The 22,213-nt window shown below is 39.5% G+C and overlaps 1 protein-coding gene across 4 annotated transcripts in view; it reads left to right on the top strand.

The window, feature by feature from the left end:
• The window catches only part of hth (Meis homeobox homothorax), a 446,666-nt gene that overhangs the window by 60,311 nt on the left and 364,142 nt on the right, over positions 1-22,213 (top strand). For all 4 annotated transcript variants that reach the window (XM_018505263.1, XM_018505262.1, XM_018505259.1 and 1 more), the window contains exons 3-4: positions 685-826; positions 10,254-10,304. In XM_018505263.1, the coding sequence (XP_018360765.1) occupies positions 685-826; positions 10,254-10,304 (193 nt within the window). The remainder of the gene's footprint in view (positions 1-684; positions 827-10,253; positions 10,305-22,213) is intronic.

Raw genomic sequence — 22,213 nt, 5'->3', positions numbered from 1 at the left:
AAATGGAATAAAAAATCTTTTTACAGGATTAAAGTAAACGCAAAATCCTGACATGGTGCAGTAGATGTTATACTAAAATCGAAAAAAAGTAAAAAATTTTTTTAACTTTTTTTTTATTTTGGTATAAAATCCACTGCACCACGTCAGGATTTTGCATTTACTTTAATCCTGTAAAAAGATTTTTTATTCCATTTAGTCAATTTGGAGATTTTGATTAAATTGCAATGTCGATAATTGGGTCCCTCCAGCATCCCCTTAAGACACTTGTCGTCACGCAGAAGCATTATTACTGCGTACATTTCTTTACTACATACACGCACGCACGCGTGACCTGCTAATTATATCGATCTTAATTAATTACGTTCGTGAACGCCAAGTTTGTTTCGTTGGAGATTTTCGCGCCTCCTTTCGCAAGTGCCGACGCTCGTCGTTATGTAATATAACGCGAGCATCGGATAATAATTTATCGTCTCTTCGCAGAAATGAATCGGGCCAGAAGCCGTCGCGTCGGCCAGAAGCTCGAAAGATTGCAGCGTTAATTAGCATGCTTACCGAGATCGGCGCTGCTTTGCGAAACGGCGGCGGCATACGCTCCGTTAGTATAATGCGCGCGTATCTGCCGCACTCACTCATCTTGCGTTATTCCCGTTATCTTTAAGCGTATTCTCTCACTTCTTCTTTCAGACACCCCCTGTTCCCGCTTCTCGCACTCATATTCGAAAAGTGTGAGTTGGCAACGTGTACACCGCGCGAGCCTGGTGTAGCCGGTGGCGACGTTTGTTCGTCAGAAAGCTTCAACGAGGACATTGCCGTTTTCTCAAAACAAGTAAGTTTACAGAATATTAAATATATAAAGAAAGACTATATGTATGGACTATGGATATAGATATGTGTGTATGTCATATCGCATTGGCGAATCTTATTCGACGTGGGTATATATATTTACGCTGTTGTAACATTATAATCAGATTTATGAATTTATTAATAGAATATAAAGTAATAGAGAAAATAGTTTTTCTTGGAAATCAAATTTACATGGGCAATTAATAAATGATCGTATATGATTGAGATAATATTTTTTAACAATAATATCAAGAACATAGAAGGGCAAGTTAGAGTCAAGTTCAGATATAATATATGTGTAACACGTTAACAATTTTTACATTCCAATAAATTGATATAAAAATATGAATATAATTTAAAAACCTTAATATTACATTGTGTTACATTACATGTTTCGGCATCATAATTGTGCCATCATCAGATGCTTCGAATTCGCAGAATAGAAACGCATTAAAGAAGTCAATATTAAACGTTACAAAGGATGTATTGAACTAATCCTGTAACTATATGTGATCCGTCTCTTATGTAAATCAGATGCAACACCATAAACGGAGAGTGAAAACAAATTGCTCGCAATCGGTTGGACGATCGGTTGATAGAAAATTTTTCACAATTGTCTATAAGTTATAATCTTTTAGGTACAGATCTACAAGCAATTTCATAAATATGTTAAAGAACTCTCTCACCGTCATGGTTCTACATCCTTCCAACATTTGATGTAGATAAGATGCGTGTCAAGTTGCTTATATCAGTCATTATAATTATAAGGTCAATAAATATATGTGAAATTGTTAAAACTGTTAGTCACCAAGTTAGAGATTAAAATTATATAAATATATAAAATTTTACTAATCCAAAATCAACGAATAAAAAATGTATAAATGTATAAAAATATTAGTCAGGCAGTTAAAATTAAGATGTGTAAATTTATGTGATGTGACTGCTATGACAGTCCGATACTGACTGATATTTTTTACCTGCAGACTGACTGACTTACTTGAGTGATTTAAAAATAAAAGGACTTTTTAAATATAGTCACAACAGTTATAATTGTGAGCTGCTTTAAAAATTCCTTGGTATGTTTTAAAAGATCCTTGGACGAAATCTTTGCGAAAATCTAACAATTTTGTTCGGCGAACTTTGTCGCACGATTCTTCCGTGAGAGAATGTCCCGGAGGGATTTTCGGGTCTTGGCATGAGTCACGAGGACGCGCCAAGATTTCGTCTCCGTCCCGAAACAGTAGATCCACGCACGAGACTCGCTAGCGTGCCTGGAAGAAGAAGAACCCTGCCTATCCGTGGGACTTATTTTTAGGATTACCGTTGAAAGACCTGGGGCCTGGGTATACAGGCTTCTGCTTCTAGCTACGAAGCAGAAGACTCGCTCGCTCTCGCGCGCGTTTTTTCTCTTCTCTTGCTCTTCAGTCTTCCTATTTTTTCTTTCCCTCTAGCGGCTCACCTGAGGCAGGTCCCCCCAAGGACACGCGTAGGTAACTCGAGAGCCCATGGGGCCGCATGCCGTGAAACGATTTGGACCTTTTAAAACATACCATTTTGCCGTCTGCGTGCCAGATCGCGCACGTAGGTCTATTCGAAGGTCTCGGAAAGTATAACCAGTCCAATGCGAGTTTCCGCGTGTTTTCTATAGATAATTTGCTCGCCACAGACATTTGCATCGATAACGTGATATACATGGTTAGAACGACTAATGTCATTCGATAGTAGGAAAGTAAAAAAAATGAATATTTCATGTTTGAAAGTGTCACGTTTTCTTCCTGTTATTCGAGTGCTTCAAAGTGCTCTACTTCAAAAATATTGAACTAATTAATGACTTATGGAACTAAGCGTTGATATATTCAACTATACGATATGTAGCGAGGACAAATGTAATCTCTCGGTTTATGCTGGGAATAATAAATTTTTTTGCTATGAGAAACGTGATTAGAGTTGGAAATAAATCGAAAATGATATTTTGAATAAAGTATAGTTTATAATGAAGAAAACTCACTTTTGCCTGCCTTTTTTTTACGTAATTTTCTAGGAATATAGCATTCACGACGACATATTAAGTTGAGACGACAGAACGGGCAATAAAAATGTTATCACGTTCGTTTGCTTATGGTGAAGCGATGCAAACGAATTCAGCACATTTAGATTGAAGGGTATCGGACCCATTACGTTGCACCGTTAGATAGCTGTAACCTCCAGTTATTTTCATGTGGCATTATGCGACTGAACCGATACCGTAGGATTTTATATTATGCACGATGCATCATTAATTCAAATTCTTAACCAAGGTAATAGATAATATGTTTTAACAGTATCGTTGCACAATAGATATACGATTATAAGAATTTTTACGAATGACTTACGTTCACTTTCGCGTTATTATCGCTGGAAGAAAAAGAAATTCGTCGAGTCTTACATCTAAATATAGGGTGTCGGTAATACGGTAGCAGTGGCTTTGAGCAACGCTATGCTGAGATAACGATAAGAATTAAGCCTCGGCGCGAGGTAGGATAAAGTGGCGACCCGTATGTATACATTATTTTGTCTTGTTGATGCCGAAAAGCACCAAATGATAAGAACGCTCCAAATATCCGGCGTATCGAGATTTTCGAGATAATCGAACGCGTATCTTTTTCTTCAGCTCTTTTTCCTCGATAGAGGAAGCGGAACATGGTGAAACTCGCGTAAAAATCGCGAACCTCGCGTTGCTATATTATTTATCTACGAACCAGCGTCGACGTTATTACACACTGGTGTATATCGTTGAAGATACCCGGCGGCATTGCGAAACTGACATGATATTTGCATCTTAATAAGGCGCACCATGAGGTGCATTTCGAAACGCGCGAAAAATAATGCTTATGACTACGGAACGTTTATTCCGCGACGATGCCGTGTGTGTATATCGCCTCGATATGATCCCGTTTTTTATTCGAATATTTTTCTTTGTCCCTTTTGGCGTCGAAGTTAGTTTCGTGATTAAACTCGTAGAATATCAAAGTAGAAATTGACAGCCATGTAGTCTTTTCTTCTATATATATGTATATCCTGATTTTTTAATAACGCTAAATTAATAGTAATACAGTCAACGCACGCGGAAAAGAAAATGGATACAATTGGATAAATGAAAGTGATGAAATTATTAAAAAGAAAATTGTGTTACATTTTATCATAATTAAAATTGTATACAGTATTTAGAGTGCATATAATACGCTAAATAAAACATCTATTTGAGAGATTTATAATTAATTTATATTAATTGATTATTGTCACTTTTATTATTTCAATCAGATATTCTTACATTGTTTCAATGTGAGTAATACATTTATTTTTAGCATTTGTCAAGGTTTGAAAATTCGAAGATTATTTTTAATGTAATATTATCTCATTTAACTAAAATTTCATTTACAATATTTTATCGATAACCATTTTAATAACTTAAAATTCGCTTTGCATTAATTTGAAACTATTTAACTAAATTAAAATCAACGTATCTCATTTTTCTTTCTTGCGCGTTCCATGCAATCGCCTCTAGGAATACCTGCATTGTATAGTGATATCTATTTTCTTTTACTTTCTCATACATCTCAAATCAACACTTTGTAAAGCATCGATATTCAAGCGAGCGTTGCCTTTGAAGGCCGTCACTAGGCGCGTAGATTTCACGCACACGCACACACCCACACACACGCGACGATGCACGTCGGCAGATAAGCAGGTGACAATCCTCTTGCGGCGGTTTCTGAGGCGTGCCGTGTGAGCCATGCCCTCGTATCCCTCGGTGTGTCCCCTTCTCACCCCGTGTATCAGTACCGCCGCGGCGCGGCGCGGCGATAGGGCCGTACGACAAAAGGGCCGCATGCTGTGCGCGGGATTATTTTGCGTTTCGTTGCGTGCGTACTATGCGTGCGTGCGTGCGTGCATGCGTGCACGCATGCGCCATGGCTGCCGTGGGACATGGCGCATGCGCGGTCTTCAGTTGGGGCCCGACCACGGCGGTCGTCGGAGTTGGTCGGAGTCGTGAGAAGCACCGAAGTGTGGAGAGTCGAGCCGGCGCGGCGATGGCAGTAGGGGGGCCGAAGAGGCATCGAGAGGGGCATACGATGCAAGATGGGAGTGGGGAACTGCTCATTTTCTGCCATTGTAAATTGATCTATTCAATGGGTCCACTATTATCCCCCCCTGCGGTCCACGCATCGTGTGTCCTATGGGGGCACACCGCGATGTTCCAGTCTTCCGTGCCCTCTTCTGCCCTTCTATATTCGCTCTCTCTCTCTCTCGCCATGGACTTTTCGTCCTCTTTCTCTATCTCTTGGTTCGCGCGCGCGCGCGCACTCGTTACCTTCGACGTCGTTGCCTGGCTGCAACGTGCCATCGGGTGTACCCCCGCTGCGCTACGTTACGCTGTGCCTTTGTTACACCTTTTTTTCACCCGTCAAAAGAGGCATCTCGTTTTTTTTTTCGCGATCATCGCCGGCGACCGCGTCGAAAAATTTACTTGCGCTTCGCCGCCTCACGGCCGTGCATCCGACCTTTACGTGAATCTAGCCGGTTAAATGAGCGTCGCGATGTTCGTTCGACTATGAATAAAAGCCCTTGATCCATACTTATCCACTTATAAAGACTTGACTTTAAAAGAATTTTGTTGCATAAGGAAATTTATGATTAACCATGTTATAAATCTATTATTTTTCTACCGTTTAACAGTAGAAACACGAGAGACAGTTAAGCATTATGTGTACGAGCTTAAGAAAGCTATTTATTTATAGGTAATCTAAATAATTTTTAATAATTTATATATGCGCATCGCTAAGACATGATGTATCGCTATTATTAGCCATGGCCGAGAAATTTCTCCCTTTTGTATACTTAATTGTATTTTAAACAATGAGTCGAAACTGCCAAAGTACTGAATATGGAGACGTGGGCGTGCGGACACTCATCACGATATCTCGATTCTGTGTCGTGCTCACAAATGCAGGGAAAGAAAGAGGTGAGTGAGAGAACCGGAGAAGAAAGATCCTGTAGCGATTTATTGGTATAATTAGAATGCACCTATCTCTAGTAACATTAAACCCTCATAAAATGCTGTTCCTGCATTGATGATGATTACTAGATGAATGCATTCTATTCAAAGCTGTCAGTTCTCATTCTTCTGTGACATTTATTAACTTCCTTCTGTTCAGTTTCATGATTCAAGGACCCCATATACAAAAATGCTATAAACACTATATTCATTAAATTGTTTTTACATTGAGAAATCTTTATGTGAAAATCATTGATAATACGTTATAATATGATCTAAAGAATTAACAAGCCGTTACGAGAAATACTGCGCTATCGAGATGCTTCAATTTTAAGATTCGAGGTCAATTAACTAAACGAAACCCACGTAAAACTCGTTAGTATAGGTAGGTTATATTTGAACCGGTTTTCCGTTATCCGATGTTATCGCAATGCTATCGGTGAATTAGACTATATTTACAGTGATCATCAAATCTTAATTAGAAATTAATCGAATATTAAAATGTAACTAAAGCGGTATGTTTAATATAAAATTTTAAATTAAAGATATTTAATTTAAATTTGTTATTTTATCATGAAATTTTCAGCAGTTGAGAGAGAGGAAAGTCATACACCGTACTTTTGATATATTTTTACGTACAATATCAAAATTGCATACCTGTTGTTGCATGTAATTAAAAGTTCTGTCTTGATTAATACGATCATTAAGATTTTAACGTCGTGTCGCAACGGTGCGAATATTTGTGAAACAAAACATATTTCAGGATCACTTCGATCCATTTGTAAGCTTTCTGGAACTATTTCGATTTGTGCATTTCCGACACGTTTCAGATTTTCTCGTTTTAATTGTTTCAACACCAGGCGTGTATACACGTTTAATTCTGTTGTTACGAGCCGCACGACTATCGCCAGCGGTCTTGCCGTGCTACAATTTCGCAATTATCGCGTTCTAGCGTAAATATCTCCCCGTTTTGACGTGTTGCTACCACGCAATAGCGATCACGCGGTATCACGCGCTCTGCCGTGGCTGGTTCTCCTCCTCGCGACTCGACGCTCGCTCGTGTCATGTCGTTTACAAAAACACGTGCCGTGCAGTCATTCCTATCACTTGGAATCATTCATTAACTCTCACTAATTTAAATGTCGAATTGTATTCAGTACTTTGGGTAGTTTACAATCATGTTAATTACTTACACTGAAAAGAGTATTTTGAAAGCGGACTTTAACTTTGTGCGTAGATTGAATAGAAACGAGTTCTCAAATTAATTAATTTTCTGTCACGCATATTTCTACTTTTGAAGAGATTGTAAAATATTTATTGTTTGAATAGAGTATTTGTCGAAGCGAGTCAAATTTACATCTGCAAATTTTCTTGAATTTGTTTGCTTCAAAGAGCTTAGAACCATCTGCGTTATTGTGTAGAACATCCTTTCTGATGTTAACCGATTTCTGTAAAAACATTCATTTTTGCTACATTCTCTCTAAGCTCCTATATGCACGAACTAACGATAATATGCGTGAAGAACTTTCGGAAATACTTACTTTAACGATTGTAACGGATATAAGAGGATATTAGTTTATTTAAGAAAGTTAAATGTCTTTTATTATAGTCCCTTTTTATCTGCTTTCCTGGAAGAAATTTTATTCTTCTATTTTATTCTTTTGTTAAAGGGTTTTGAGAATCGGGTCTCGTTTTTGAGAAAGTTAGAAAAAATAAAGGTTCTTCTTTATTTTAGCTCTAGAAAACATGTACAGGACAAATGTAATATTTGACATTACGTTGTTATTTTTTCAAATAACTAAAAATCACATTATTATCGCAAAATGTACGAGAGAAAATAAAAATAATGAAAATTGCTGAAGAGAATATTGAAATTAATTTCTCTTTATTATTTCTGTTCATTTTTATTTGCATAAAATTTTTCGCAATTATAAACGCAACTGTGTTAAATGAAAAGATATTTTTTGAAGCTTATTAATGTTGTACAATACCATTTAGAGTATTTAATATTGCGAGAAATAAGAGAAAAGAAATTGGAAAATCTTTCGCTCGTGTCACACGTATTCCAGTCTACTTAGAATTCTCCAACTGCTTAGAATTAGGGAAGGGTTTTACGGAGGGTTCGAGGGGGCGGCAGCAATAGTAGAGGCAAGAGAGCAGCAACAGCAGCAGCCTCCAAAGCAGCTGCTTCGTATATCTCTCGGCAGGATCGGCGCACACCACGTACGCAATGCACATGTGTATTTTCCTCCATGTGGTGTTCGTACGTGCACACGAGGCCGCCCCCTCCCTCCCCTCCCCCTCCCCCGAACAGACACCCCGCGTGCCGGAACGAGAGTATTCTCTAAATATTATCGCACAATATTTTTACCGTCTCCGCCGCGCGTTGAGTTATGTGCCTGACAGCCAGCAAAAGCTGACGTTTCTATACGCATCTATCGATGTTTGTTTTCTCATCGAACATTCTCGTACGAGAACGATTTCCTCCGCCATCATCGTACGATGATACCGCGCTTTTTCCTTTTACGGAAAATCTATATTACGTCACTGTTTCAATAAGGTGTTATTTCCTTTATTGTTATATATACAAACGATGTAGGCTAGATGGAATATGTTGTGTAACTATTGTAGAATTAAACGCTGACTAATTTCGTCAATTTTCCCATTTCTCATTACTTTAGACGTTGCAAATCTTTTTATTTCTCGAATTGTTGCTAACCTTTTTATAGATGCATCAGTTCTACGTGTTAGTGTATAAACAACTATCACTTGAGGAAAAATTGCGTATAAAGAATTAAAAGTAAAAGAAAGTAGGGATGCGCAGAAGACAGAACAGGCTGTTTATAATTTGTAATCTTGCCTACCTGCATGGCGCTACCTCGGAGGCGAAAAAGCGCGATGACAGGGCCATGTAAGAACTGTCCTCCTTCCTATCTCCCTTACGTACAGTTGACAGTATTTTTGTCGCATGAGACGCCTTTATTATCTATACATTGGAACAGGAACTCGAGAACTTTCATTCAGAATTCTAGCTCATGAATACGCGCTCTTGACTGAGAATTCGTGCGTGCGGACAGTATTTCATTATTCGAAGTTTTTTCTTTCATAGAGAAGCAACTAAATCTCACATTTCTCGACTCTTCGGACACTTTCGACACCGTAAGAGAGAAGTCATTCAATCCGTCTGAGAAGTCTCTTTGGGTCTGTTAATGTATTCAACCTCGGGTAGCAAATAACGATGTTGTAATAACTTCAAGAGAACCTTCGTTAATTTTTTGTAAAGTAAAAGTATATAGAACACGAGGTGAAACAAAATAAAGAAATATTTATTTCTTTTCTGATTAATTTATTTTGACAATTTATTTGTATTGAGAGCTTATGCTTCTTCAGTGGTAAACGTAATTGATCTCATAACGAAAGAGAGAGAAAGAAAAAGAGAAAGATAAAGAAAAGAGAAAAAGAGGCGATAAGATCTCTAATCTCATATTATCAGCTCGAACATTAATGTTTTGATCTTGATGTTGAAAAGAGATTAACCCTACAATTCTTTCTGCACTGAGAGAAAAATGTTTGGTATTTGTAACTATAATTACATATCACTATAATTATGATTATTACTACTATAATAATAATAACAGTAACTATGTATATAGTTCTAGCAATAAATGTATATAGTTGGCAACCTAAAATGACTATATAATTATAGTTGTTATAACCATAAAATAGTTGAATAATTATCATAAAAATGATTCGAGTAACTATAATTTTATAGTTATATTTTGGGACAACCATAAAAAATATGGTTGTTCCAAAATGTAACTATAAAATTATATAGTCACTTGAATCATTTTTATGGTAATTTCAACTATTTTACGGTATATAGCAATAATAATCATAATTATAGTGATATGTAATTATAGTTACAAATACCAAACATTTTTCTCTCAGTGTGCCTTCCTTTAAATAACGTAAAATAAATAATTCAAATGCCAAAAATATGGAAGTTTTGTTTTCATTCTCATTGGGGCATTACGTACGGCGCCATGAAAATGCTTGAGAATCTCATCGCCTCTCCACTTCCTCTATTGCTGTCTGCCTTTTCGATTTGCCGCCGGGATTCCATCGCGTTCCCCGACGCGTTTCCGTTTCTGTACGTACGAATTGAACAGTAGGGGTCCAATTAAGAGGAAGCACGCGAAGGAAATCGCTTAAAAAAAAAGAAGTGGGAAGATGAGAATAAAACGGTATGGCGCGGGGTTTGGTTGTGCTTATGTGTACATGTATGTATGTGCACCGAGATGATACGATCGTCCGTATAGCTTTAATACCGCAATTACGCTGGATCTAATTATTAACGCACTTATATGTGTTACAGATAAGACAAGAGAAGCCGTATTACATTGCGGATCCGGAGGTAGACTCGCTGGTAAGTATTTCCTCATTTATTCGTCTGCATGTGTAAGCGACATATCCATTGCGTCTCTCAATGTCATCGTCGCTCATCCAGGGTTGGCAAAAGTATATATATAAATCCATATTTTTTGGATAAAGTCCATGCCAGTGGTAAAAACTGGTATTTTCCGGAAAAAACCGGCAAAAAATCTGGTCTTTTCTATTAAAAATAATCAAATAAATAGATTTGATTATTTTGAGTAAAAATACATTAAGAGGAAGATATAAGGGCCCTGTATGGGCTTACTTTGAATCTTGTACAGTTGACAACATTATTAAGCAGAAATGTATTGCTTGTGGAACATTAGTTAGTGGAAAACCTCCACGACTGAAACAACATTTTCAAAAGTGTAGTAAGTTTGAAAAGAACGATGATGATAATTCAAGTAAAAGTGAATCAGACAGGAAGAGTGAAATGAATAAATCAAGTAAAAGAAGAGAGTTGCATCGATACCGAATCACCTTCATGTTCTTATATTTTAAAGCAGCAGTTTTATAGTTTTTACCAGTTTATTATTCCAATGGATAAACTCCGGACCGGTAAAATCCGGAATTTACTCTGGTTTTTTCCACTCACTGGATTTTTCCTGCCAACCCTGCGCTCATCTATAGCGTATAATGTCATCCGATACACGATGCTCGGTGCATGAGACATTTCTAATCGCTCGTTTTCCCATCACGGAGATCATTGCAAAATTCGTGCAAATTTAAACGCAAGAATCGCGAAACACGGCTGACTCGTTCGTTTGGATGAAATATCGACGATTAATTACGGATGTATATAATTAAAGAGGAGGGTGCTTCGAGCGCGAAACTGGACCGCAAAACCGCGTTATACGATTTAGCGGTGTGTAAATAGCGAGAAATCTCGTTGTCACGTTTCGTCTTCCCTGACGACTCCGGCGCACGTCTAATCGCTCAATTTCATCGAGCGATCACTCGTCGAGATACCCAAATACGGTCGGCCGACTTGAACAACGAAATAACGAGTCAGGAAGTAAGGTTACGACGCGCGAGTCAACGCCAGAGAGTTCCACACTTTTTTCTCCCAGCGAGTAGAATAATTAACGGAGCGTTATCGTTGCGCGCTTCCATCCGTCGTTATTCCGGTCGGAACACGAATTCGGAGTTTCACGAGGACGGATACATTTATTATATGATATCTGGACGATAAAACAATGTGTCCCACTGTCCAGAACAAACCGCTATATGCTACATTCTTTTGTTATTTCCTAAATATAGTTGAAACTATCTGCGATTATCCCAGATTTTTGCTTTATTAACAGATTGAATAAAAAAAAGAAATAAATGTACAGTTTTATTATTTACTAAATAAATGGTTACATTATGGTTCTACTGGATAGATACAGTGCTGTAGCGAAAGGTCATTTTTAGCCATAATTTATGACGCAATAATTAAAGATCTAACTATGTTGTATAGTATTGTTTTCATTGACGAGCGAGTGACCATTTTATTCGAAACTTTGGTGGAACATAGAGGAAGAAATATTTTAGGCGACCCTTCATGTTCTCTGATCGAGATAACGGAGTGAAATGGGTTTTTTAAATAACTTGGAGCGTGTATTTTCTCGTCGAGCAGGAACGTATACACGCAGCTTTGCGGCGATGGTCAGGGAGACTTAGGACCGCCATTATGGATTCCGCGAGGAGTCATTGCCATCTCTTGCCTTTATTGTGTTTTGCACAAGATTTTTCACAAAGAAATTTAAAAGCGATTTCGATAAAATCTAATGTCACTGTTTTTTCTGGAATCTATTTACATGTGCAAACATTTTTGATATTTTTCTATTTTAAAAATAATGTCTTAACGCGTTAAGACGTAAGTATACCTAAATACATAAATGTATTGAATAAAATTTAATATACTTAAAAAATAAATTTTAAATACGGCAATTTAAATCATATTCAAAATTGAATTACGAAAAGTTAACAAGAATTTGATGAAATATTTGTTGGAAAATATTTAAATAATGTCATAGAATTGCATACAGTATGTACAAGAAGAAGGATTGAATAATAAATTGTAACTTTACTGGGGAAAAATTATATCTATCATCTATATTTAAATTAATATGCATGTAGAATTAAATTTATCTCACGTTCTGTCTTTTAGAATCAATTAGTTACGTTTAACAAGAATATATTCGAAAAATATATATTTTTATTGGGGTTATATGTGGAGATCGTACTTTTTATCGTCATTATTTTTGCGAAAATATTTTCGGCTTTTTTTCTCCATAGACAGTTTTTATTTAAACATATACGAGTACTATATTTCTCAAAATCACATGTTGAGCTAATGCCGAATTGTTGTTACGCTCTTGTTTTGATTTTTTACATGGAAGAGAGAAAGATAGAATGGTAACGACAAATGCATTTTGTTGAGCGTGTTCTCGCACTGTTGCCCACAATTTTTCGAAACGTCACGTCCGTTACCTGGCTTGTCACGACCGTATCGAGTCACAAATATTCGAGCAAGGCAGCACCTTGCGTTTACGGCTGTCACTGTCACAACTGTCGACTGACCTTATTTAAAAATATTAGCATAGATGTGTAGGAACCTGGATAATGTTAAAATGTTTTATTTATTTACTTATGTAATACTAATGCAAGTTGAGAGAAAAGAAAAAAGTTCAAAATATCTAACATACAAAATTAGTACAATTGTCATGTAAAGTCCTAATAGTCTTTTGGAAATTTTTTTAAATTTATTGCTATAATCTTTTTCTTTTCCTTCTCTCTCTCTTGATGTAAGTACAAATCACATAAAAATAAGTTTCATCGTTGATTTATGTCTTGATTTTTGTGCCACGAGGTCGAAAGTCCATCGACGTTTGCGTTGTCTTTCGTGCCGATTGTGCGTGCATTGCTCTCGGCTATCCTCGACGTGCATTTGCAAAAAGCCGCCCCTGGCAGGTGTTACTAGTAGTAAATCGAGGGAGTTTAATGGGTTCGGCAGATAAAAATTGTCGAATCGTCTACCACTGTTGGCGCAGCCAACCTGTCGCGATGGATCGCTAGAGGAACATCTCTTCGAGGCCGGTATATATATATATATATATATAAAACGCCGTTGCATTCGCCGCCACTGCGAGTATGCGGTGTAGTCACCATGCGCGTTGTTGTTTACCGGTTGCTGTAGGAAGGCCGGCGGAAGGTGGCGTGGCTTCATTACGTCCGTGGCAAATCGCAATCTACGAGCAATGAGCTTCTATCGTAAAGAAGAGGCACGTAACGTTCGCGCTTTTTGCCTCGTCTCCACTTCACCCTCTTTCTCTCTTCCTTCCGCCGCCTTTCGTCCTATCGACCTTCCGTTCTCTTCCTCCTCGATTCTCTTGAACTCCGGAGTTCTTTTCTTCTCATCCTCCGGTCATCTTTCTTCTACCGCGTTCTCTATCTCCGAGACAAAGATCTCCCTCCTGTGCCAATCGAATGAAGCTTTTTGCCGATAATTTCGCAGAACGGAAAAGTCGCCGAGTGAGATTGCTTTCCGAGCCGAGTGTGGTGAGACTCTACCGTTTTCTGCACTGGTTGTTAGTGGTCAGTAGCGTAGTGAAGAGATAGTTCTGTCGATTCTCTTCTCTAGTATTTCCATTATACACGGCTGAGTGAGCATGAAAGTGCTCCAAGTGCAGCAAATTCGGCGCAATTGTCATCACTATCCTGTACAAAATCAATGCGGATAGAGAAAGTCGAGAACAAAATCTCACTTGGATTGTCTACCTTTGATTATGTTAAAACAGATTCTTACATATGTACAACGGGATATGTGCATCTGTGAAAATAACTATTAACAATGGTTAATTAAATGTTTCGCGTAAGCACCGCGCCGCGCGAATTCCCTTTAAATAGAATATCATTCTGGATTCATTCCAGGCATCTAAGGTAAGTTCTATACTCTACATCGCCTTATTGATGAGTCTAGTAGAATGGGACCAGGACGAAACGCAGCGGCCGACCACAAAGCTTCGAGTCAGACCTCCTTAGTAGACATTTCCATAAGAGAACAACGATATTTCTCGGTCCCTCGGATATTTTTCTGTGAAGGGATCTCTCTGATGTAAAAAAAAATTTTTGATTTGTCGTGCTACAGCAACGTGCGTAGACTAAAATGTGACAGAATACTCATTAAAAAAATGATTGCCAAAATAAATGCACGAGGGTCTCTTGGAGCGGTTTCAGATGTTCGAGGGAGCGACACGTACGCTCTCAGACGGCTCTGCGCACGTTCCAGTAAATCGCGGGGAATTTCCTGATGGTGCTAAACGGGGAAACCGCACGAGGAGACACCACGTGGGCGGACAGAACGGCGCGGTGTCCCGGCTCCTTACTCCTTAGTACGCGTCGTAAACGGAACGGGGGAAAGAAAGACGCGGGGCGAGACGTCACATTTCGCGCAACGAAAAGCGGTAAAGCGAGCAATACGAAGCGACGCGACGCGACGCGACGCGACGCGACGCGACGCGATGCGATGCGATGCGATGCGACGCGACGGGCCACTAAACTGTATATATGAGAGACTGTATGGGCGTAAGAGGAAGCCGATTGTGCAGCCAAGAGAGATACCGAGAGTAGGAAGTGGGGGAGGAAGAAAAGGATGGTCAACCCTTCTCGTGCACGCGCTTAAATAATATTCCCATTAGCATAAGCGAGAAATAAGCCAATGAGATGCTAATTGCCAGTCTTGCGTTTGGAGAATAATTATTATCGCGAGGGCATTCTACTCTCTCTGACCGGACGTTGGACCTTGCCTTCGTGATTTACTCGTGGCGCGGTGCGGTGCACGCAGGAGGGCGGTAAGAAGCGGCATTTTATATATATATATATATGTATATATATGTATACACCTAGTATATAGCTCTATTATTAATTTTTCAACTATTAATTGTGTAGCACATATACATGCGTGTACATGCTTGACGATTCGTCATTTCTTGCGCAACGCGGTAACCCGGATGTTGGTGTAGTAAAGATTTTGTTTTGTAATCTCCTGAAAAGTTCGCGGCAGTGTCAAATCTGTTTTGGGTAATAACTAATAGATACGGTTCCGATATCGCGAGATGAAATGTTTTCTTACCATGAGATCAATTTTAAACTATACTACGCCAATATATTGCGCTACGAGTCAAAATGTAGTCAAAATGTATGTTTTTTTCTCTTTTTTAAAATTGCCCGCAATCTAAATCATTCATTGAAGCGCTGTTGTTCGGCGAGCGCGATAAATTACACAACGTTTTTACATATTGCGTCAAATTTATTTTACATTTATTCGCATCCAACTTTTTTTTTATTTTTGATCGTGTAGAAATTTTTGAACCGTTGTGCATATGTTACATAAATTGTATCATATATTTCAAAGTCCGAAATGTTTTCTGATAAAAAATTCAGGAGACTCATTAATCAATAAACTTTTTGATAAGATCAGAAGGGTATTAATGTGATACACAAATGATTTTTTACCGACTTTATAAAAGATTATTTTCATGTGTTATTTAATAGAATTACATGGTTTCATGTAGATTTCGTGTAGAATAACATGTAGTCACGTTATTTCATTGCATGTCGGTTAGAGGATTAAATAAAATTGCACGGAATGTGTGTACTTTGATTCGTGATATAAATCGTAATCATGGCACGGAGAGTAAAGAATATTTGCGACGCAAATATCATGTGAGGATCGACAAGTTATAGTTATACCTTTAGCATCCTTCTCGCCGTATGCGTGATGTCGTGCCTTTAGCACGCGATTAGCGCGCGTGTTCTCAAGGCCCAATCGCTGCGCTGCGGGCAATATTATCGCTGATTATTGCAATTTTGTTGCAATCTCCGTCGTCTCGCTACCGCCACTAGCCGTCGTCGTTTCTGTCGGTACCAAAGGATCGTCGTCCGCAATCAGCGTTACTTTCGCGCAATTTCTGTACGGCAAGGGAGAGCGATCGACCCGTATCCATTGATTGAATCACCGCCCGCGCGCCGGTGCTGTTCATTATTTAATACCCGGATCCCGCGCGCGTTCGAACCTTTCAACGTTAGCCCTAACGACTCTCAGTACGACGTTGAAAGAAGCGATTGTAATCGCGTGGTTAACGTTTTACGACCGCGTGGATTATATGTGTATTGTGGGACTTGCCAACACGCGGCCGCCGCGGGCATACTCGCCTCTGCATTTCATTGTCAGTCGCGCGCGAATATTTTGCGAATATCACGCATTCCCCTAGTCTCTCTCTCTCTCTCTCTCTCTTTCAGTCTTTTTCTCTTTACCGGACACCAGTATTTTCCTGAGACGCCTCTTCGCTCCCTTTCTCCTCTTCGGCCAATGCACAAGGCACAAGCATGGCGCGCTGATAAACATACCGCCGGAATGTATTCGGTTTTTTACTTTACTCCGGCAGAAATATGTTGCTCTTATCTTCGCTTCGTGTATCCCGAGAAGTCGAGAAACAGGCGTGCCTCCCGACTGATGGACAAAAAGAGATATTTATCTGGTCTCTGCGCGCCGAGGTTCAGGAACGTATGTGCGTACTCGCCGGGCTTCTTCCGCCCACGCCAGGACCGTCTCACGCTGGTGGCAATATTATATCCTTGAGCGTTGTGACTCTCTTTTTTGCCACGGTGGTTTGTGAATTAGGAATAAAGGGCCCGAGTATGGCGGTACGATGCGATGGTAGAGAGCGGGGGTTCGAGTGCCCCGCAGAGACTTCTCCAACTCGAAAGGGAAACCACTGCTCGCTGTTCGGACAGGGTCGACTGTCGAGGGCGGAAAGAGAGAACCGTGGCGAATGTGTAAAGTATAATGTAACAGAAGGACTGCCGAAATGCGTAGCCACTCCGCCGGTGGTCCTTTATGCACGTTCAGCCTTTCGACAAACGATGTGGCCAACTCGCGGTCTTGCAATTTCACTGCGATTTTTCGTTATACAATTATTCTCCAAGCAGACCGAGTTAATCTGCCAACGTTCGAATCAAATTTTACGGACGTTTTATCGCATGTGCTCAAATATATTTAGCTATTATATCGAGTAGCACGAGTAGGTGAGTGTTAAAAACTTTGATAAAATACCAAGTATGATTTTAACAATTGGACTCGCACGCGTTTAGAAAATAAATATAGAATGTATATTATTAATTGACAATAATTTTATTGGACAAATTTCTTTCACGTGATTAGATATCAAATATTAGCATTGACGATAGATATATTATTTACCTCACAATCGGGAGGATTAAAATTCGGAGATACGAAGTAAAGCGCGTACTCGATCATTCGACCGTCGGGCGTCGATTATCGGTTGTTCAAGTACGTCAAATATTTAAGCAAGCCGTAGCGCATACGTCATCATCGGGCCGCGAGATGAGATTGCGTGTCGTCTAATAAATTCGGTATGTTGAAGCGCGGCTACGAATTAATTAAGCATCCTTGAGCGAGTGTGTGGAGTGGCGTGTCGTGGCATGGCGTGGCGCGGCGTGGTGTGGCGCGGCGTGTCGTGGAGCGGCGTGGCGTGGCGCGGTGTGGCGTGGCGTGGCGTGGAATCTCGAGTAAAGTTTGTCACAAAAGCGTGAGAGACTCTTGAGCACGTGCACGCGCGTGACTCGCTGTTATCGGTATGGGTCATCCCGTATCAATATATTCAAACTGATTAAACTTGGACGTTTTATATCTGTGCATTGGATATCCGATAAGAGCAGACAAACATACGCGAAATCGAGCACGTGCCCGAATATATCGAAACACTTTAAACAGTTTGCCGTTATATTCGCATACTCGCCTGCCCACTTGCTCGCAAGAGAAGTTTGCGAGCTCGTTAAGGCTGCCGGTTGTTAAGGCCGGAAATGTTTTATTTATACGGCATATTTCGTGGTAGAAATTGATTTTATAATCCTCATGTGTGGCGGTAATTAGCGGCGGCGTCGACGGTGCATAACGCCAGGCAAAAACGACATTGTATCAGACGAATATCGTTGAATGGATTTCTCGAGTACGGCGAAATAGCGTGGATGATACATATGCATGTTTCGTTCGGTAATTATTTGACAAGGAAATGAGAGACACGCGGGATTAACGAAGAACAAGCGATCTGCATGGGCCGATCGGGCGACGATAAAATAATTTTCAAGCGAGGCCGAGGCGAGGCGTTTTAGTTGCTGCGAGGACGTCCCATGGTGCGCCAATGTGCTTTTCGAGGAGCATGTTTTACTCACGGGTTTATGTCGCTTCTGCGTGGAAACGACGATGAAAAAAAGAAAAAAAAAACTGGGATGGGACTCATTCTCTTGAACTCGTTGTACCGCTCGTTAAGACGTTAATGTTGCCGAAAATATTCGCAAAAATGCAGGTGCACTTAAAGTTGGACGCTTTTTTTTTTATACATACAGAACTTTCGTGTGTCTGTCTTTTTTATGGCACATCAACGATACGTAAGTTTTCAATGTTAATTACCTATGACCCATTTTAATGAAGATATGAAAGAAAGAATTCACTATTTTAATTTTTAAAGTCCTATTTATTTAACTATTTCGACCATTATGCTTATCTTTCTTACTGCGTGAACAAAAGAATAATTAAAATAATACAGAAAGACGATTGCTGACGATTTTGCTCAAAATATATCCTGGATATTATTTGCTGCGAGATGTTTTTGGCTCCGTTCGATTTTCTCGTCTCGTAATCGTCGACGAACGGCCGGAGTCAGCGGCCGAGGAATCACGCGACGCACTTTTTCTTCGTTTTTCTTCGTTTCCTCCGTTTATCCGGGCGCCCGTAGTGGTTCCTCGTCTCGTTTCGTGGTTTCTTCTTTGCCACACGAGCCCTTATATATACATACACCATGGACCTTCTTTCTATACGGGACTTTGGGTTGGGTTATATTACGGCGGACTAGGCTTCTCTCTCTCTCTCTCTCTCTCTCTCTCTCTCTCTCTCTCTCTCTCTTTCTCGTTCGCTCTTTGGAGCCCCGTGACTTTGCGCCGTCGCCGGGACTATAAATCTCCGGCTATTAAGACGGTAGTCCGCCGTTTTGATGGCCCGTGCCAGGACGCACTATCATCTTAATATCGCGTTACGTGCACGTGCGGGATGCCCGAAATTCTTGCGCTCTACATACACGTCCTGTGAAGTCGTCCTGATCGGCTATCAGTGATATTGTTATTAATACTTTGAATGTAAGCACGAGTATAATTCTTTATTCGACTTATATTTGCTGCAGTTATAAATTCATATTGCGTACAAAAGTGTTATTATTTTGTAACATTTAATTGTTTCGTACTTTTTCAGCTATAAGATCAATAGATATTTTATAATACCAACATATGTCGTTATGATTAAGCTCTTTTGAAATGAAATATTAAATTATGCAGGCACTGTTTTATGAAGAACATTACTTTCTCGATTATACTATAAGTAAGAGACACATTACGGTATAATCAGTTTAGCAATAATTTATATTATGAAACATACACTTTTTAAATTTTTGTTCTTCTTGTTACAAAGGTTTTGACAACTTACGAGTCTCTAAATTCTTTTGCAAAACTGAGGTGCGTTTGTTCTGTTATGGATTTGTATAAAACAATGTTGGCGATATTGATAATTGAGAAAACAACGCGTAGCCAACTACTGGGATACAAGTAGTCGTGGCGTGTTTGCCGTTGACAAGTATCACACGATTTAACAATGTTTAAATATTGTCGCTTCGAGTGTCTTTGCGCGTTTCGAGCGTGCGACCAGGTCGTAGATAAACCGTCCCTTGCTTGCTTAGCGCTCTTGACTACCGTGTATCGCTGGTTCACCTTCCTGCTCATGTACACATTGAACGGGGGAGAAGATATCTCCGAAAAATTTTCCATTTTCCTTGAAATATGGATTTCTTTACTTTTCGAGTGGCACGACGTCAAATTTCCTCTGAATGATCGAATTTACTATTTAGTATTGAATACTCTTATTTTACTGAATGAGTTGTATTAACTCAAGGAAAAAGATGTATATGATAAGTGAACAACTCGTGCATGAATAAGTATTTGGATTGTTACGTCGAGTACGATTGTATTATACCGGTAGATTGAAAATTAATTGTCGTGAATCGACGAGCGACGTTGTTGGTGATAATGCTTGTCGGCGCAAAATTTTTTTTTAATTTTAACGCTGAAGTTGAAGTGATAATGAGACTATCGAGACGTAATCTCTGAGCGTACGGTTATAATTGGTGCGAATTAAATAAATGCTCGGAGAAATGAAAGAATAGAGAGAGAGAGAGAGAGAGAGAGAGAGAGAGAGAGAGAGGGGGGGGGAGAAAGAGGGAGAGTGGGCCGAATAATCTAGGGAAGAGAACGCTTACTTCGTAAATTATTAAACATCGATAAGAGTCGTCGTTCACATGACGTTCCTCGTTAATAAGTGATACAATTAACAACCATTCATTAGAGGTAAGCGCGCATATAAACTCAAAATGTGACAATTCTCGTATCCACAGGATGCAATTTATATTTTGCCGATGTGTTTTTGCTCGATATTATGGCGGACTTAGCACGTGTCGCGCGTTGATTGATCTGCTGTCTAGCCTTGTGTCATTTGAGAACTTACGGTATATTGGACGCTACGACGTGTCGCCTTGCTTGCTCGCATTTCTGGAATCGTGTGCCTGGATTAGAATCGATTCAGACGATTATTTCAGGTGTTAATCGCAACATCATGTCGTTTCGCAATGTACTTGACGTGAGACTCACCTGCACCTCGATCCTCGGTACTCAACAATCTCACGGGAATCGAGGCGATTTCATTAACAGTTTAATGTTCCTTCAAGATTATTAGAGCTATATGCTATTCCATTTTACAGAGAATCGGAGAAATTTCGGTACGCACGTTTTTTTATTTCTCTAAGTATGTCCGCGAATTATTTCTATTACAATTCAAGCGCAAAATCATTTCGACCGCATCTTTCTCGATTTCCTACCTTTCTGTGTTTGATTATTTCTTTCGATCAAACTTTCTTTTTCCCGTACGTTTGGTTTTACTTCTCGTTTTCTTTCAGGCAACGAGGACAGGACACACGCGATGGGGAACCATTCTCGTGCGAACTCGTAGGAAGTGTGCGAAATGTTTGTTAATTAATTAGGTTTTTTGAATCAATAGCGATGTTAACGTTTCCCTCAACGTTATTGCGTTTATATGTATATACATATGCAATAGAATTTTATGAATTTTTTTCCACGCGGACGAATGCCCAGCCCTCATACACAGTCGACCATTCACTCTCGTTTGTCTTGCCTCTTTCTCTCTCTCTATCTGATGATCTCTTTGGTAGTCTCACTTTCGCTCTTCAGTCGCCATCTCGTTCCTTTTTCCGCCGTCGCGCGCGTATGCGGACTAATTAATATGAGCTGTATACGAGCCCATCTGCCCGGCACAAGGTCCACCTATACGGGTACCGACCTGACTACGCGATATAACGATCTCATCAAGGTCGTATCACGACTTCACCGTACTTTGCTGGACTGGAAGTGTTGAAAACGACCGGTATATTACGCGCCAAGATTTATGCTGCGCGGCCGAGATCGAATTTAATTTCCTCAAAAATCGTTTGCAATCAATTATAAGATGCTAATCGTACTGCTTTAACGAACCGCATCACGGAACGGATTGACCTGCCATGCGAATTTTTTTATTTATTATTATCTTTTAACCTTGATACTCACTTTAATCTCAAAATTTACATTTATATTAATAATGACAGTTATGTGTATACGTTCCAATTATAAAAGAACGTTGGCAACGCGTTATTTAATATATGGATGCACGTATAATGGAATCGATTGGCATAAAAGTGGGGCAGTAGTGTATGCCTACGTTTACGTCACTGACAGTATTCATGC

The sequence above is a fragment of the Trachymyrmex cornetzi genome, unplaced genomic scaffold (genome assembly GCF_001594075.2).
Source record: "Trachymyrmex cornetzi isolate Tcor2-1 unplaced genomic scaffold, Tcor1.1 scaffold203, whole genome shotgun sequence".
Taxonomy (NCBI): Eukaryota; Metazoa; Arthropoda; class Insecta; order Hymenoptera; family Formicidae; genus Trachymyrmex; species Trachymyrmex cornetzi.
Note: the sequence above shows the minus strand (reverse complement) of the source record. Positions and strands in the feature narration are given on the sequence as shown.